Below are 19,699 nucleotides of genomic sequence, written 5' to 3'. Positions count from 1 at the left end.
CCAATAACACTTTCACAGGCACTGACAGGGGGAATGTAGCCCGGGCAAGGCAGCACATAATATCTGCCTCTCCACAAAAATGCTTTCCGGGTAATTCAATTTTCAACACCACCAAGCAGCCCGAGGTATATTGGGTTACGTCAAATGGAGAAAGGGGATTAAAACCTTGGTGTGGACAGAGTTAAAATGTAGGTCTGGGTCAGCCATGTGACCTGACAAGACAGAATGGGAAGGAACATGAAAAGGTCATGTTCATCAAAGGCCTGCATACACTGGGAGTCCTCTGCCAATGCCCCCCCCCCCTCCCTATCCTTAGTCTCATCTTCACACCCATATTTTACAGCACCTGAAAAACAAAGACTGCAGATCAATGCAGAACAACAAAGAATCATCAGGTTTAAATCTGAAAATTGATGCCCTTTTCATCTCTTAAAACTTATTTAGAACAAATAAAATTAGATCTGAAATGCACTGGAATGATTTCGACTCTGACAATGTAACCTGGCACATGCAGTGTATGCAATCTATATGTAGGCCCACTGTATTACATACAGGGTTATTTCAAAATTTACTGTAGTATATACCTCATTATCCTACATGTTTGCTTTGCATGATTTTTAAAGGGAGCTGTTAACATTTGAACTTAAAATGTTATCCACATATTGAAATTTACCAGCACAAAATACTTTTTGTAAAAGGTCATCAAGAAAAATTGTTTGAAAGTTGTTCAAAATTATCATCTTACATGTATCTACAGGTAACCTGTTAAGAAAGTCAAGAAATGTATCATTCTACTACAGGCAAAAAAAGCAAACGGCACAACAAATGTTAGTAAGGCCATTAGAACACTAACGATCAGTTCCGGGAATAGAACTACATTTCTTCTTGATTACATCAGGAACATAGATTCCAGATGTGACAGGTTCGTTATATGCCTTGTCCATGATTGTGAACATTTGAATGGGAATGGGTACAAAACAAGCAACCATCCAAATTGAAGACACCGTGGGGCCTTAGGGGCCAGGACCAATTTAGTTTCAAAATGAGAGCAGAATCTCCCAGAAGATACTGCCAAGAAAACAAAATGGCATCCTCTGAAACTCTGCCTCTAAATGTCTCATCATTTTAAATTCATTTCCTCCACACATTATGATGAAAAGAGCAAGAGACCTGAATGTAATGATGAAGTATGTGACGATGATCATGTTCAACTCACATCCGTCATTCCTTTTTTTACATTGAACAGGAAATAAAATATTGCAATCTAATTCACTGGTGTTCTCAAAGAAGCATTAGTTGATGGATTGGTGATTTTAGTTGCGGCAACGCCCTAATCTTAACTCTCTATCTCCACTGCTAACTTTATAAAAATGAATTCAATTGATCTTATTGTAAGATTGATGATCTATTGGCAAATGACAACAGGGGAAATTGTCTTTCATTTCCTACAAGACAAAGATATGTGTAATAACTCAAGTAAAGTTTCCAGGTATTGTTAATTACAGCAAGCTAAAAAGTCATTTCAATCTAACAACTAATAATAGAAGATCCGTTGGACAACAACAACAAAATAATAATGGGTGATTTATTACTGGAAACATAAAAAAGCAAATAAAAGGTGAATACAATATTTTATACATGTTGGTGCATGGATATGAAATGTAAATCAATAGCTTTTAATTTTGCAATTATTGTATTCAGCCATTTCATTTCCAATTTATAGTGACATTCAACACAAATGTGAATTTATTCAATCAATACTGTTGAAGCGCAGTAGTGTCTGATAGATCTGCATGTACACGCTTGCTTTCTCCTCATTCCTATTCTGCTTAATTGGGCTTCTAACAATTTTGTTTGATAACAGAAAAAAATAAATAAAAGGTTGGTCTAACATTCTTTGCTGTAATATGGCATCCTCAATATAAATGACCAACCCCCCACCCTTTCAGTAAACATGTCCTTCACAATTTGAATGCATGCATTTTTCATAATCCTTTCCTTTTCAAAGTTTTAGGTGCCTCTGCATAAAAGGATATATACCTCATTCACAGTGCAGAGAATTAAGAAAAAATATTGGAAGTTGTTAGGTACCGATAACAGTAAGGCCGTGTTTATGCTTCCACTTTTGAGGCCAGAATCAGCGTTTCCAAACGTAATTAGTCCAAAACACAGTTGCGTCCATGCTTACTTTCATTTAAACGCTGTTTCAAAACGCCGATTGTAAACTCACAAAAAGGTGCGTTTGTAAACGTCGTTTGACCAGAATCAGGCTTTCTGGGGAAGTATAAAGAGAACCACGATCGTAAACGTGTTTAAATGACGTCATTCGGTACATGCTTCCGGTGAGATGAAAATCTGCGGGCAAATACAGTCGCATTGCCCCATGTTATCTCCACGTAATAACAACACTTGGAAAAAAAAACTTGAAAAAATGCGCGCCCAATTTGACCTCGCTTTCCTGCGAAGCCAGCTGGAGATTGTGATTTCGCCTCTGAAAAGTTAAGCATAAACAGCACTCCTAGAACCACGTTTACGATCGGCGTTTTGAATCGACGTTTGAAAAAGGCTGATTCTGTCCTCGCAATGGAAGCATAAAAACACCCTAAGATGGACCATTTGCACATTTACTGATACTGATTTTTTTTCAGGCTGAATCAAATGGAGGGTAGCCTCAAATATTTGATAATTTATAAGGCCTTGTAAAAAAAATCAGGATGAACAGTAGACAAGCGACCTTTATTTCTTTGTTTTGATTGTAATTCCCATGAAAAATAATCATAAAGTATATATTTTTCTTTCATCCAGTACAAACGAAATTCTTGCTGGTTGCTGGAGACCATAACTTTAATTCATTCAGTTTGAAAAACTTTTTCAGCTCTACATACTGTAGATTGAGTATGTGATGGCTATGGTGTTTCACTGCAGATTCTGCACACAAGGTCTTGAGGGTTCTAGGTTTGTGGATAAAAATAAAATAAGTCACTGGTAATGACTTGACTCCCAAACTACAACAAATATATGTTTGTGACCTTCCTCCTAAATCAAGAGCCAGTGCACCAGGGCTTTCCTTTCATCAAAACTAAATATAGAATTAATGAAGGCTGTTCTCTGCATTCATTGGCAACCTAACCAGAAAGCATACAAAGGGACATCCGCACGGTTGATTGTAAAGGGAATCTGCTGATGGTTCATTTATCTCCAGGGAAGTGGACCTATTCATTTATCTACCAGAGAATAAAGAGCGATGACAAACTATAAATAAAACAATGGATGATGATACAATTTCAAGGCCTCTTTGCAATCTAAAATTTCAGTACTCCATTCATGATGACATGAATTTAGTTTTAATTTGGCTTCAAAGAAGGCCTTTGAAACAAAAACAAAAAACTTTATTAAACAATGAAACATTTAAACTATGAAATCTTTCTTATCCATCAATCTCTTGCATTCAAAAATTTCAAATCAAGTCCAGGTTGTTTCTTCATCCAGATTACAAATAATGTAAATCTTGCATTGTATAAAGCATGAAATAGTGTTATATGCTCAAATTCAATTTTTTCTTGAACCCAAACAAATATTTCGAAAATCACAATAACAGACATTTATTCTAATGAGCATGGCACTGATAAAGCTGAAGTAGCTAATAAATATAGATATAACGTCAGTCAAAAAGGGAAAATGCTAGAGACGAATAAACATAAACACTTGAGACTTGTTCCATTTTTACTAAAAACAACTAATGTACACATGAACAATCTCTGACAGACATTCATGTATGTATTTGCTTGGAGAATTGGTACTCACCGCAACATATCGACCGACGTTGCGTGACTGCGGGTACATTCCTGCAACGTGGGTCTGGCTCATGGTGTAGCCTGGCTGTGTGGTATACAACGTTCCTGCCGTTACATCACGATGCTGGGGGCTCATGGCACGAGGGCGCTTGTATGGCGATATGGCCTCAGGGAGTTGCTGCCCTCCCCCTGGCAACCTAATGAAACATGATTGATATATAGGGAAGGATTAGGAGTCAAAAGAAAAGAAAGTAAAGAAACAGAAGAAACAAAGAGAAGAGAAAAGAAACATTAATGAAAAAAATCATCAAGCTTTATATCCTCTAAAGTGTAAATGTACCTAAAGATGAATTCTCTCACACAAAATCTGATGTTGAATATATCTGTATGCAAGGCTCGACATTAGCAGTGGCCCTGGGCAACCAAAAATGAGCATTGGGCCAACAAAGTTCTTTAAAAGCCAACACTTGGTGGCCCGGTTGTATTATTTCAGGCCACTAAATTTCCTTTGCAGGCCACCAAAATTATGTTATCGATGATTTTGGTGGATCGAACTGGCCCCTAAGAAAAAATGTTAGTGGGGAGCCTTGCTGTATGCAAGTGACTGGGTTGGGTATGTATGAATCCATGTCCTTCAGCCGTTCAGGTAAGAACTAAAGCTGCAAGTCCCACAGAATGCAACATTATGGTCGGTGTAAAATGAATAAAATATATCTATCTAATATATCAATCTGTCTACAATAAAAGGGCATCTGGTGTGAATAATCTGCTTCGGCTGAAAGTGCTCCGTCATATACAAAAAATAACTCTCTTGCAATAAATCAGCCATCCAATCCTCTAATCAATCAACCAGTAACTAGATCACATGATTTCATAGCCACCACCATCTTTGTAAGGAATATGGAAAAAAGTTGGAAATGTGGGGAAACACTATGAAATATACTTAAAGAATATTCTCAGGTGTTGCCCAGGTGTTTCTCAAGTACATTATAGCATTTCCCTGTACCTCCCTGTAGTAATAAGTAATTTTAAGCATTTACAAGTTTTTTCCATAATTTCCAACCTGGGTGGGAGATAGGCCTACCATTGAAAGGCCATCCCAGAAAAAAAAACTTCCAAAAAAATTGTGAAATTTCACATTGTGTAACACATCCAAGAAGTGTTACTCTATTTTCCATTTTCCCCTGAACTTACTTTGATTTGGTTGGAAACTATCAAGAAAATGAAGAATATTCCCTCCTTTCTTGACTCTGAAAAATTGTTTTCAGTTGATGTCACACTAGATCTACTAGATAGTCTACATGAAGGACTCCATACTATACATGTAGCCCCACATGTAGACTTTTATGTCGGTAGATCTAACGATCTTCAATGAGAAAATCTGAATATTTCATATAGTATTTTTACAAAAGAAATAGTGAGTCAGTTCCCTCATTTGCATACCGACTGGGATGTGCATAAAACTCTTTTGTGAAATTAAGCGAAACATTAAGATGTCATAACTTTATTTCACATCCGAATTTGATAAAAATTTTCAGTGTTACCTTGTTGGATTTTTCTTTGTTTATTCAAATCAACTTTTTGTTGCAGTAGACTTGTCCTTTAAACAAAGTGATTAAGTGTGCAATGTACACAGGCAGATCTACAAAATGAATCATGTGAGTGTACTTTAGCAGCACTTTTCACACCGGCTAATTTTGCAGACATATAGGGGAAGAGAAGTACACATGCACCGCTCCCCAGGGCTGATACTAGTTCGTTTTACCAGAGTGAGAGTCATCGGAGATCAGAAGCCCTGATAGAGCGGGGATTACACAGCATTAGAACAGAAGTCAATCTGAAATACAATCTTGCAGCTGAAAGGCTTGGAACATGGAACTCATATCTCTTCAATCACAATATTATCAAAGGCTGGAATATTCAGAGACAAAAATGAAATTCCCTTATCATTGAGTTCTGTAGTGATCGCATGCAGGATGACATTATGAAGGAATGAAGTGCAATTTGAGTGGGACCATACAAGAAGATCCTATAATAGTACTCCTGATAGGATATTGTGTTGTGACCATGAAATGAATATACCATCTCATGAAATATTCATGATTTCATGACTGCTGGACTACACTCGCACAGAATTAATATCACAACATGCAATACATGTACATTACCATCTTGATTAGAGCACAGTCAGCACACCATACATTGAAATGTATGAAATTGAATACATGTGAAAAATATCATCAAAACAGGCCTTGCTCAAGTTGTACCACTCACACATGGAGCATTTAGTTCAGTGTTTGAGGAACTATAGGGTAATACAGGAGACCTCAAAAGGATCAAACCACATATATTTTTGTATTTTTCAGTCGTGGTTCATGCTTCAATATTACACCTTCCTCCCTGAACACAAAAATGAAATAAGGTATCATAAAATAAAATGAATAAACAAGGTGAGTGAAACCATAAAGAAACAATATATACATACACACAAACACACATATATACATATATTATATTACATGAAATATATTTATATACATGTACATTATATTTGAGATAAAGAGTATGGAGAGGGCTGTAGCAAGGTGAATACCAGTCTTCATCAAGCTTTCGGCCACATGCCCCTCATCAAGATCTAAAACAATATAGGCCTACTAATATATATTTGAACACTTTTCAATATTGTTATAATATACTGTATTTTTCATCTTTGTGTATACTTTTTTTAAGCCATTGAAAATTAAATTTCTTTGTATGCATACATTTACCACGAATTTTGAATCTTGAATAAATAGAAAAATTGAGTGTCAACTTCTGTTCAATAAAAAATGCTATAAAATTGATGCTGCTGGTTACATCCAATTGCAAATAAGGTTGTTGTCTTCTGCCAGGCATTTGAGGTTAAAAGGTTTTGAATGTTTTCTCCAGTTAAATTGTGAGTAAACTGGTTTAAAAGAGATAATACATGATGTTCACCAGTTTTTATGTCACAAAATTGTCAAATGTGCAGTGGCTCAGCCCTCTCTTTAAAGGAAAGAGACCCAAAGAGGTCTATTGAAAGCACTTAACGGAAGCTGCGGAGATGGGGCGAAGCAATCCACCCTTGTTTATTCAGCTCTACATTTTATATGGAGGAGGAATTGGAGTTGATTGAACAAAAATATAAGTGTTATTTCAAACCAAATTCATTCATTGCAGTTTACATTCAGTACTCTACGGCTTAAAAAGAAACATAGATACTGCATGTAATGACCAAGGGAAGTATGGTACACTATAATACAAAATGTTATTATTACAAGTCGATTTCAATAATTCATGATGCCCCTCACACATATACATATATATACTTCTACAATTAAGTATCTTCAGAAAGCTCAGCAGCATTACGATGGTAATTCTATTCATTTTAGTAGTAGACATGTACCGGTTTATAAACATGCACTTTGCTCTTCACTGATAAAGATGGTTTTGTCAAAAGAAAGAAAAATGTGCACTGGGCAAATGTTCATATTTACTGTTCACTTTCAGAGCACTTTTCTTTTTATCATTTTATCAAACATATGACATATTCAAGTTGCTTTTAATTGGAGATTACTTTCAAGCTTCCCAAAGCTATAATTTGCAAACCACTGAAAACTGAATGTACATGCTGGTCCCACTATGTCATGTGTGCCAAAGAGTACACATACATGTAAAATACAAATATTTGTTTTGTTACCCATCAAGGGTTTTTGTCAATTACCATTGCAATGTACAACATACAGAGTTTTTAATTTAGCTCACATATAAAGCGCAATGCATAGACTTTGTCAATTTAATCTTTGCTTCACCATGAATCTTATTCTAATAACATAGTTTTTCTTTTATCTTGCACTGATCTGTTTCTTTTTGCAAGTTCTATTTAAATACATGTAAACTAGGGTGGAATTTGACATTTTCAGACAGCATCATTTTAATTCCTTCTTACACACACACACACACACATATATATATATCTATATATATATATATATTTATATATTTAAATAAATCGAGATTTTGAATACAGACCAGATCGGACAGTAATGCACGAGGGTATCATATTCACATTCTGAAACAGATTCAGATTACCATTACTGATTCCTGTTCATCCATTAGCCATTACCAGAAGCCAAATTATCAAAATACAATATGCACTTCCCTGTGGCAACCTCATCCCCAGAAGTGTGCTCTTACAGGTTTTCTGATATGTCCTGGCTCCAGGTGTACAGTATTTGCAGATGTCGATGCACCAAGGGAGAATGCATCACGGGTTTGTACTTTTGATAGAGGGGAGATGGGGAATGAGAATAGTCACGGCTCGCAAATGTTATGCACAGAACATTCACTTAAGGGGGGGGGGAATGCATTTACATGCACATGTAGATGTGATACTATCATGGCTCACAACATTTTATAGCATTCTTCTAGTATTGTAAAACATGTATGCAGGCCTACATATAAAGTATGTACACAAGAAGACATTTCATAAGTCTGTACTTTGATTTTTTTCGGGGGGGGGGGGGGATGTCAAGGTCAGACATCACTGCTGGCAAATCATATGCAAAGTACTCTCACTGCATATGTGTATTATTTTATTCATCAAAGTCATCAAGGCCTAGGGATTTTACTTTAATGGAGGGGAACTACCAAGAACACAACTGACAGATGAACAGTACTTTTACTGTATACTGTATGTGAAGAATAAAAGATGCTCAATAAACTTTGTCATGGGCTTGCACTTTGATGGAGGGGGAATGTGTGGAGTTAGCCATAAATAATCACAGAAGACAAATCTCATCTGCACTGATACTGGATATGTGCACGTTAATAAGAAGCGTGAAAGATGTTCAATCAATCTGTGGTAAACCAATGCATAACCAATGAAATATCATCAATCTAGAATCAAAACCACATGTAATGTCAGAAAATACATTGGGATAGCAGTGTATTTCACACTGTTGGCACACAGCAATGCAATAGCTCACAGAACAAAAAAAAATGAAGCAGAATATACATGTACTGTAATGACATCAAATTTTCAGAGAGATGATGAGGCATGTGTGATTAATAAACTTCATCAGAGTCGGTCACTTTCTGGGAAAATCAGGTGTGCAAATGCATGTACTTGTTATTCTCCGGAATGCGAGAAACAAAACGTTTAGAACTTAAAGGAAATTAAAACCTTTGAAACAAGATAGCTTGTGTGAAAACAGAAAAATCATAGAAACGGTTCAAACAATTGAAAAAAACAGACAAAAAAATGAGAAAGTTATGAGCATTTTAATATTATGATCACTAATGCTAAACTTGGAGATCCTCTTATTGGCAATGCGACAAAGATGTGTGATGTCACTTGTGAACAACTCTCACAGTACTTTTGTATATATTTCACTTTAAACTGCGTCTTTCATTACATCTACAGTAGATCATGTATTCTTTCTATAGGAGGGCATATAATACAAATTTTAAAAGAATACATGTACATCATGGATAAAGAGATTGTATAACCATAAGAAAGAGCAAAAAGAAACATTTTTGGGGCATCTTATAGTCCACCAAAGGGAAAGTTGTTCACATGTGACATCACATATCTTTGCCGCATTGCCAATAGGAGGATTTCCATAGCATTAGTGATCAAAATATTCAAATGCTCATAACTATCTATCATTATTTATCTGATTTTTCTCAAATTTTCTTTGTTCTTATTATTTGATTTTTCTGTTTCCACATAAAGTCCACATGTTCTAAAGGTTTCATTCCCTTTCAAAAAAACTCACCACATCCTGTTACATTTTAAGGAAATAACCAAACCCATATACCACCTTTATGAAAAGTCTCTAAAAGTGAAACATGAACAGACAGGATCTAAGAAAGACATTTCCTCTTTAACTTTCTAAGTCAAAGTAGAAAGAGTACATGTAGGATGAATTCTTTTTAAAGTTTTAATGTAAGTTTGCACTATAAAATCAAGTTTATATGGAGAAGAACACCACAGAATTTGAAGACTACATGTACCATTACTGGCATTAACAGCAAAGTAAAATACATGTAGAAGTTTCTGAACTATTTTTATTTTAATCTTTCAATCTAATAAGCACTGGTATCCTTTGATAAAATATAAACCTACACTAAACTTGTTTGAATGGTTAACATGGTTTAAAGGAAACCAATTCAAGAAAGATGAGAACATGGCCTTTTTTAGGGTAAAAGGAGATTAAAAGAGAAAATTTCCTCATGTGAAATGCTACATTAAGTTTAGAACCTTGCCAAAATGCCTTTGCCATAGCCCTGATGCAAGACAGCTCTTTGTTGACAAATCAACCTGTAGGCATTATGCAGTCCCAGAAGAATATTCTCATGAAGGTAAATATATAAATATTTATATACTACATGTAATCTGAATAATTGCAAGCAAATTAATTGTGAAAATGAAGCTTCAATTAAAATCCAGATCTCAGAAAATGATCGTCAATACCATTTAAAAAATGCAGTAAATTACCAAAGGGAAAATGGTTATAACAACATTTAATGTTTTAACAAAAGTGAACAGACCTCCTGTTGAAATTGCCAATGCTGTGCTGAAGCAAAAATAAATGATTCACTGAAGGAGAGAAGTCTGCAGTCCCCTTCGGACATGTTATTTCTTAATCTGATACTCTAAACTCCCCAAACCCATCCTTTTCCTTCCTTTTCTCTCCTGCTGACCTCCTTTTCCTTCATTCTCCTTCCATCTTCAAAATTTCAACTCCTCTGTTTTGACATCTATCCTTCAATCCATATTAAGCACCGTTTTTTTAAAGGTTTGAATCTGGTTGTATTGCATAAAAAAAATTATTCGGTAATATGTGAGAGGAAAAACAGAGCATGAAGTAGTACAAAAAGAGAAATATATGAAATCTGTGAGAACCCAAATCAAGATTTTTTTCCTTAAAAAAACGGCAGAGTAATATAACTGGTTTTTTTTCGCTTTTCTTTTTTTTAGATGCTATATTTAGGTTTGATTAAAATTGATATACCAATAAGTACATGTACACTTACAGGAACTTTGGGGATTTGTAAACAGAGACAATTTGGTGTGATGACAGTTTATGACAGTTGTTTCTTGTGTACATTCCCCTTTGAAAAAATGTCTTTATTTATAAATTTCATGACATTCCAGTCCAGTCTGAACGAGTAATGAGATACAATGGAAACACTCTCCATCAAGTCTCCTGATGGATAGTCAATGATGACATCATCCTTTATGTAAGGTCAAGGTAAGTCTCCAATGGAGTGCCCTAAATTTTCACCATGAATTGTTTCCTGCTAACTGGATTTTTCAAATGCGGCTAAAAATTACTTAGCATGGTCTAACTCTGCCTGACTTTGCAATGCTTAGTATTGGAGTACAAGGGAGCAAAAAAATATATAAAAGACTAAAGAGGAAGAAAATGGAATAGAGAATAAAGAGTGCAAAAAAAAGAGAGAAATGGGTTAGATGACACAAGGGTAGTCTACATGTATACTACCTCTATTTCAATTGAGAAAAGTAATGTCATCTTTAGGTTGTCTGGGTTTTCATCCTCACCCCCCCCCCCCCTCAAATAATGATGATAATAATAACTGATTAAAAATAATAATTTTTTTTTCCTTCAGAAAAAAAAAATTGTTTAAATGAAGAAAAATTGTAATGCTGTAACTTTTGTTGCAAAATGGTAATAATTACAGGGAAATAGGAATGGGTGGCAGCTTTACTGAAAGTTCTATCCCATTTCATGAGAAGATGTTACAACAAGACAAGAAACATATTTCATTTTGATCGGGCACCAAATTGAATTAAATTCTGATGCTAAATCAGTAAATTCATCCAATAAAACACATTTTTAGTTATTATATTCACATCACAACCATTTGGAGCATTTGAAATGGGAGAGTAGGAGGAATTTACCAAAACTAAAGACAGGCTTAAATGTATTGTGAAAAGTAATAATAAGCATATTATTGTACATGTATTATACATGTTCATGTATATAGCATGCAAGATTTACTCTTAAACCGCCCTGCCCCCTCCCAGCTCCCCCCCCCCAAAAAAATATATATATATAATGTAGGAGTGTACAAAGTTTGCTGTTGGAGATTCGTTATTTCTTACTCGGCATGAGAAACATGTACAAGGAGGATATCAAAAAATAAATAATTCATGATGTGTATTGCTGCAAACCCTTTATGGCCCACGTAAAATGATAGGGTTTTATGTTTGCTACCTGACATGCATTCAATATCATTATTCATATATTTTCCTCTATCTTTATCCATAAATGTACATGTGCATGCGGGGGGGGGGGGGTTCATATTCTTTTGAAAATGTTAAATTACATTTAAAATATGCTTAAAATAAAACTATACAAAGACAGTTGTAGGTAACAACATTTTTTGCAAAATGTACATCTTCAGAAATGACTCTATTTGATGACTGGTCACATTGTTTTCCTTAACATTACATTAAGATGAAGATTATCAATTTAGAATGTACATGTAGAATATAAATAAGGTTTGGTAAATATTCACTAATACATGATGCACATATTAAACTGGAATGGAAAACTCAACCAATTATTCCAGAAATGTTTGCTTTAATGACTGTTGTACATGTATGCCTACCATTCTCCTGGATTCATTTCTAGTGAAAAATGAAAATTGAATGCTACATGTACAGGTATGTGTTGCACACTGTTGTCATTTCTTCCCTATAGACTCTTCAAACAGTTGTTTGACAAACAATGCCATGGTGCAAAAATATTCCATGCCAATAAGAATTAATGCACAAAGTATCTGGGTAGGACTTATCAATTTTTTTTATTGAATCATTCACAAATTACACGAATGTCTTTTATGACTCAATCTTTCATTTCAGCGGACATTCTGACGATACATTTTTAATTCACCCAAACTAAATACAGTACATGTAGGCCTACGCATACAGGCTTTAAACACAAGAATAATTCTTGAAAGCTGTGCTCATTCCTGCATTTTAAACATTTTAGAATTTAGTTGACCTGTTGACAACAACAGCAACTCTCTGGGTATAACACTGGAGTGCAATCATAACAATGGATAAAAATAGCTCCCCCTGAACTATGCAGCAATGACCATGACACATCTATAGGCATTGCCTCCCGCATGTTGATGTATGTACTGTACATTTCCAAATATTAAGATTGAAAGGCTTCTTGGTACATGTTCGTACAATGTACATGGAGGCCAACATCTACAATGCATGTACACCGTCACGTTCAGTCTAAACCAAAACATATGGAATCGTAACATACATGTACACTATACTTGAATAAACATGTATACCTGTAATACAGGAGTCAGAATGGGATAAATACATTGCATAAACATACATGTACATGTAGATGCAATCACAGTGTAGGATTGTTTGTGTATGTAAAACCAAACTGAAGAAAACCATCAATAGTAGTATCTGCTACATGTAGTTAAACAAACATTGATAATCACAGAGTTTACTTTGAAAATATGCAATTATTTTTTTCCAGAAAAAAGATGTCTTTAGAACACCAATAATACAAATTCCTTGGCTTATTTACTTTTCATTTTTTCACCAAGTACAATTACCAACATGATTTCTTGATTTTCAAACCACAATACAGTTGTACAATAAAAAAAAGTATCTATTGTCTTATTTATACAAGAATATTATATTGGATTGCTCAGAATGGAATACCAGAAAGATTCCAAGAGTATGGGAAAATATTCCACAAATCGCAGATGAGTGGAATGTTGGCCTTTAACTAGTGGAATATACTGGTATTCCATATAATAAAGCCATCCAATAGACGGAGGGTGTGTTTATGCTTCCATTGCGAGGACAGAATCAGCGATTTCAAACGTCGATTCAAAACGCCGATCGTAAACGTGGTTCTGGGAGTGCTGTTTATGCTTCACTTTTCAGAGCAAATCATGATCTCCAGCTGGCTTTGCAACGTAAAGCAAGGTCAAATTTGTGCGCGCCTTTTTTCGAAAGTTTTCTTTTCCCGATTGTTGTTATTACGTAGAGATAACATGGAGCAATACGACTGTATTTGCCCGCGGATTTTCATCTCACCGGAAGCATGTACCAAATGACGTCATTTAAACACGTTTACGATCGTGGTTCTGTTTATGCTTCCCCAGAAAGCCTGATTCTGGTCAAACGACTTTTACAAACGCACCTTTTTGTGAGTTTACGATCGGCGTTTTGAAACAGCGTTTAAATGAAAGTAAGCATGGACGCAACCGTGTTTTGGACTAATCACGTTTGGAAACGCTGATTCTGGCCTGAAAAGTGGAAGCATAAACACGGCCTTATTATCATCTACATGTATCCCATCCCCCCCAAAAAAAAAAAAAATAGTTAGGAATTTGACTGAACAAGTCATTATCACTTTTCCATTATGGCATCACTTCATTAGGATCAATTTTGTCGTTGAGATGGGACTTACGCGTAGCTCATTATTACGTCATTGTGCTCTATGCTGCGCATCGCATTGCTTTCATTGTTGTACGCATTGTATATTTCACGCATGCACAGTAGACTGTTGAATATGGTCTCATATTCAATGGCAAATTTTGTACCGGAGCCTACATGTATAGGATATTCGTTGGATTCGGTCCTTTTTAGAGATACCCTCTGATACTGCACTGGCAATTGATGCAGACCAAAATACACGTTTTTAATGCATCGCTAAAAGCTCTATATATGATAATATCATATATTGTATAGCATAATTTGAAGTTTTTAAACAATTCAAATTCCTAACAAAAACCAATGTGCAATACAAATCAATACCAGGGGGTCCTTTCCTTTTTTTGTTTTACATGGTATTTAATATTTTCTTAACATCAAAGCACTGACTAAAACACCCCTACAACAAATCATCAAAACAATAAAAAAAGGATACAAATGGAATTTCTTTCAAATTACAGATCTGGTATTACATGTAGGATGGTTTTAAAACATATTTCAGAGTACAGTGTACATGTATCTAATTTTATGAATTTCATTTCCCACTGAACGTGCTATTCACCCAGTACAAGCATACAATGCACTGCATTATTCATCAAACCTTACCTGTAATACATAGTGAGTTTGTCACGAGGCACGTTCATCGAGAAGCAACAGGTAGGGACTGACAAACGTTTATCACACAAGAGATCTCACATGTAGAGAAAGGCCAGATTCCCATTATGTTTTCATCTCCTCCAACAAACTGCCAAGGCACGGAATCAAATCACACCATTCCAATCTGAAAAACCGTCTCACCCGCAGTCTACAAATCAATAACCCAATGTTCATTGCTGTTTGTTTTTTATTTATCTTTCTCTCTCTCTTAGGCGCTTTTAAACATGCAAGAAAAGTGCGCCCCAATTAAACCACTCTCCCCGTCGTCAGCCGAATAATCTAACACTCCTTTTCTGCAGCCGAGACTATCGTTTTGAGTGAATGCCTTTCAAAATTCAGAAGCACATTTCGGGCTGGAAAAAGAGAGAAAATGTAATTACGCATTTCATAACTACTGAGCAGGATGTGGCATTGGCTAGGGATGAGAAAGAAAGAAAGAGAGAGAAGTCCAAAGAAATGGCTTTACACAGACAGAAGATCTGTAATGAAATGAAAACTAGACATCCATTTTGAGCAGTGGACAAGCCTGCCATACGATATACATTAAAGTCAACGAAGACGGTTTGCAAAAATGAAGTCTGGGCATCCACAGAGTTGAAGCCACAAAATAACGTTATGCATCGTCTAATGAGCATCTCAGCGGACAGAGAGACAGAGAATAAGAGAGAAAGAGAATGCATAAAAGGATGGAGTATTCTCTTTCTCAATCTCTCCTGGTATCTAGGGGTAGAAGTGTATTACACATTGTACCTGATGTACATCGCTATACATACTCCATGTACAATCAAAACTAGCAGTATATCATGCATGAGTATTGTTGTCATTCGTATGCCTGGCTCCTTCCTGCAGACTTATAAAAAATTATTCGTATATGACCCTGCAATTCAATGTCAATTGTTCCATCATGCAGAAATGAACATGTACCAGTATAATTTCTTGCACGTCCTTGTAAATATTACAATACATCTACGATTAGGCAATAATAAGGGTAGAAATAAACCAAAACATATTCAATTTTTTCATACATTGTATTCTCTTTTTTCTGAGTTCATCTAAAAATTTGTTTGCAGTCATCATGAAGGCAGAGTTTAATTTCATTGTAATCGCTTTAGGCCTAATGGGAAAAACACAAGTATTAACTATATTTTTACTGTTGTTTGTCTTAATAGGCCAATGCATTTCTCTTTTGAAATTTAGTTTCTATATTATTTCAATATTTGTATAATCTTTATAGACATTAAATAAATGTTATGCTTTCAATTTTCACCAATTACAGAAATGTCTCAAAACTGAAACATAATGAACATTTCTTCTTTTTTTTATTTCCTTGACCAAAAGTAAAGAGCTAGTTTAAGAACATACCTGTTTATTGTCAGTAGATGCTCAAGGAGCAGCATAATTTTGGTTAATATACATGTAGGTTTATAGACGTTACATACACTTGAATTCTACATACTTCAATTCAGATACACTTTATTTCAGATATACTATTAAAAAAAAAGAACCTGTTGATGAGGTTAATGTTGATGTATGTATTGCAATATTATGTAAACGTTTTTGTACTTGTTCTTGGAAAATAGCAGTGGCATGGTATAGTCTAGTCAATGCAAGAAGATTGTACAGTATTACAAGTAGACAGTATGTCAAGCCAGCAATAATACTTGACCAAATTAACAATCTCAAGCATTGTCAAGATTCATCAAGAGTGGTCTCCAAAACTGTGCCGCTCATTTTCTCCAATAAACTTCTGACCTATACGACTGAAACTGGGCTCTGTAGAAAATCTAATGAAACAAAAAGGATGACGACGTAAGATATTGCCTAAAGAACCTGTTCACCAAGGAAAAAGTCAATGGTGTTGTATCGCAGCCACAGGTACCCTACATTCAAGAAAAACGCAGAACGAGATGTGGTTTATAATAATGTCATCGACTTGCATGCACAGACTACTGTACACCCACTCATCTACATGCAGTCTGCATTTATTATCTACATGTACACGTAAAGGTCACATGTTTTATCGAAGTTATCCTACACCTGTTGGCTTTCATAAAGGAAAGACCAAAAAAAAAAGATGAAAACAATCTCACTTCCTAAACAAGCAAAAATAGTTTATTTGTGACAGTATGCTGCTTTTCAAATGTGAGCTCTTGATCTTGCTGGAAGATATTAAATCTTTCCTTGACATTTAAAAAAGCTATTAATAGAAATCCAGGAATAGGCAACACCTGGTGAAAAGGAATCAGGCATTGTGGCTCAGAGGTAGATCGCCAGCTTCATGAATGAGAGCTTGTGGGTTCGATCCCAGTTTCATGAACTACAATATACTTTCTATAAAGTTATGACAACATTTCAAAAACTTAACCTTGGTTAAGATTTCAATATTGATTCCCCAAAGATGGCCTAAGTTCATTGACCCTAAATGAACTTTGACCTTAATCATGTGACCTGAAACTTAGCAGGATGTTACTTATGTCCAATTTTCATGAACTAGGTCCATTTACTTTTGAAGTTATGACATAAACTTCAAAAACTTAACCTTAGGGTGTGTTTATGCTTCCATAGCGAGGACCGAATCAGCGTTTTCAAACGATGATTCAAAACGCTGATCGTAAACGTGGTTCTGGGTGTGCTGTTTATGCTTAACTTTTAAGAGGTGAAATCACGATCTTCAGCTGGCTTCTCATTGTAATTTTCGTTGAGCAGGAAAGCGAGGTCATAATTGGGCACGCCCTTTTTCAAAGGTTTTTTTTTCCGAGTGTTGTTAAGGGGAAGGTACGTCGACTGTTACAGTGTATGTATTAACATCGAACAATTTCTGATATTTTAGTCATTGCATGGGGCTTCTTGATATAGCCATATAATTTCCACCATGGTGAGGATAATATAAAAAAAGAAAAAAAAAAGGATACAAAATATCTTATTTGTTTATGCTACTGGGACATCTGGCGATATTTCCTCATTATATCTCATGTTCCAGGTTTTTTTTGTGTAAATCCTTCAACATTCATCGTGATGACAAATTGGAAGAGTAATACTACATGTAGTAATAGTACTACACATGTAAAACAAGGTAGATGAGAGGTAATTCCGTGGAGGTAACATGCGACCATAGAGTAATGCGACTGTATTTGCCCGCGGATTTTCATCTCACCGGAAGCATGTACCAAATGACATCATTTAAACACGTTTACGATTGTGGTTCTGTTTATTCTTCCCAAGAAAGCCTGATTCTGGTCAAACGACGTTTATAAACGCACCTTTTTGTGAGTTTACGATCGGCGTTTTGAAACAGCATTTGAATGAAAGTAAGTAAGCATGGACGCAACTGTCTTTTGGACTAATCAGTTTGGAAACGCTGATTCTGGCCTGAAAAGTGGAAGCATAAACACGTCCTGAGTTAAGATTTCAATGCTGACCACCATGCCACCGTCGCCGCTGCCGTAGGAAAAGCAGAGCCTACAAGTACATGTACATATAGTCTTGCTCTGCTATGCAGGATACAAAAAAATCTGCAAAGTTCTGCCTTTATGTCGCGCGCTCAAAGTTCTAGAATAAAGAAGGGTAATAATAATCAAACTACAGTGTGTATCAAAAAAAAGTTGACACTTTGAAAAAATCCTGTAAAATTACACATTTCTAATATTCTGAAGATTTTTCCACATTTTAACATTAGTACAGATCCATTAAAGCAAATGACGATATAACTGTCGAAAAAAAATTCCGCTTGAGTGAGCACCACTTACTTTTGAAAAGTTAGTGAAAAATGATTTGCGCAGAACTTTGAAATAGTTATGCGAATAAAAGTAGAACTTAAACATGAAGAAAAAGTGGAATTTAGCTACTAAAATTGATTTAAAGATATCTTTTAACCTTTTTGACTTGTTTCCTTGCCCACAAACACTTCAAAGTGTGCATTGCGCCCCATCCCACTCCCCCACACACCTAGGCCATCGTGACGATATTAGGTTACACTGAGCCGTGATTTACATGGAATGGCTTAGGCTTTATTTTCATTTTGTTAATCAGTATCGAGCTTGGAAAATGAGTGGAGAAACAAGTATTAAATGATAAATGAAACGTAAACCCACTTTAAATGATAAAAACTTCGTGAAAAAAATGCTGAAGATGTCTGATATAAACTGTTGTTCAGATTCAGTTATGTCCTCAGATCCAGCTTGCACAAAAATGGTAAAGGTTGTGCTTACTAAGTGTTGAAATTTCAATTTGGGTGGCAAAATTGTTACAGAATGCTTGAATGAGTCCGTTTTATTTCAATTGACTAAAAGTGCAAGGGAAATGTATGAGAAATGTTTCGCAGGGCAAGTTTGATTTCGCCCTTCCCCCTTGACACAGCGTGAAAATGAGCATTTCTGCGCAAACAGATTTCTGCGAGCTTTACAAAAATGGACAGCGCTCACTCAGTGTAACATTCTGACAAAACTTTTACTTTCATTGGATAGATGAGACCCAAACCCAAAATTATATGTGAAAAATTTACACACATGTTGTATATTTTTTCATTCCCAGGGCTTTTTCAAAGTGTAAACTTTTTTTTGATACGCACTGTATAAAGAAAAAAATAAGAGAACAATTCACAAGAGCTGAAGTGGTTAACCTATGTAAATTATAAGAATTATTATGTACATGTAAGCACATACCCTGGAAAGATAAAGGCCACCAGAAGATAGGAATTACAAAAATATAAATGTGTAAACAG

At 35.4% G+C, this 19,699-nt stretch overlaps 1 protein-coding gene across 4 annotated transcripts in view; it reads right to left on the bottom strand.

Annotated features, from left to right (window-relative positions):
* LOC121408942 (nuclear receptor corepressor 1-like) overlaps window positions 1-19,699 on the bottom strand; it is a 76,869-nt gene that overhangs the window by 43,803 nt on the left and 13,367 nt on the right. Inside the window, exons 1-2 of one of the 4 annotated variants that reach the window (XM_041600673.1) lie at window positions 14,929-15,378; window positions 3,805-3,991 (exon numbers count right to left, since the gene is read on the bottom strand). In XM_041600673.1, the coding sequence (XP_041456607.1) occupies window positions 3,805-3,991; window positions 14,929-14,966 (225 nt within the window). In that variant the 5' untranslated portion in view covers window positions 14,967-15,378. Of the gene's footprint in view, window positions 1-3,804; window positions 3,992-14,928; window positions 15,379-19,699 lie in introns of those variants that run through there. The other 3 variants (XM_041600669.1, XM_041600671.1, XM_041600672.1) reach the window with 3 other exon arrangements.

Source organism: Lytechinus variegatus, chromosome 2 (genome assembly GCF_018143015.1).
Source record: "Lytechinus variegatus isolate NC3 chromosome 2, Lvar_3.0, whole genome shotgun sequence".
NCBI classification, from domain to species: domain Eukaryota; kingdom Metazoa; phylum Echinodermata; class Echinoidea; order Temnopleuroida; family Toxopneustidae; genus Lytechinus; species Lytechinus variegatus.
This window is presented reverse-complemented; position numbering and strand designations above follow the sequence as displayed.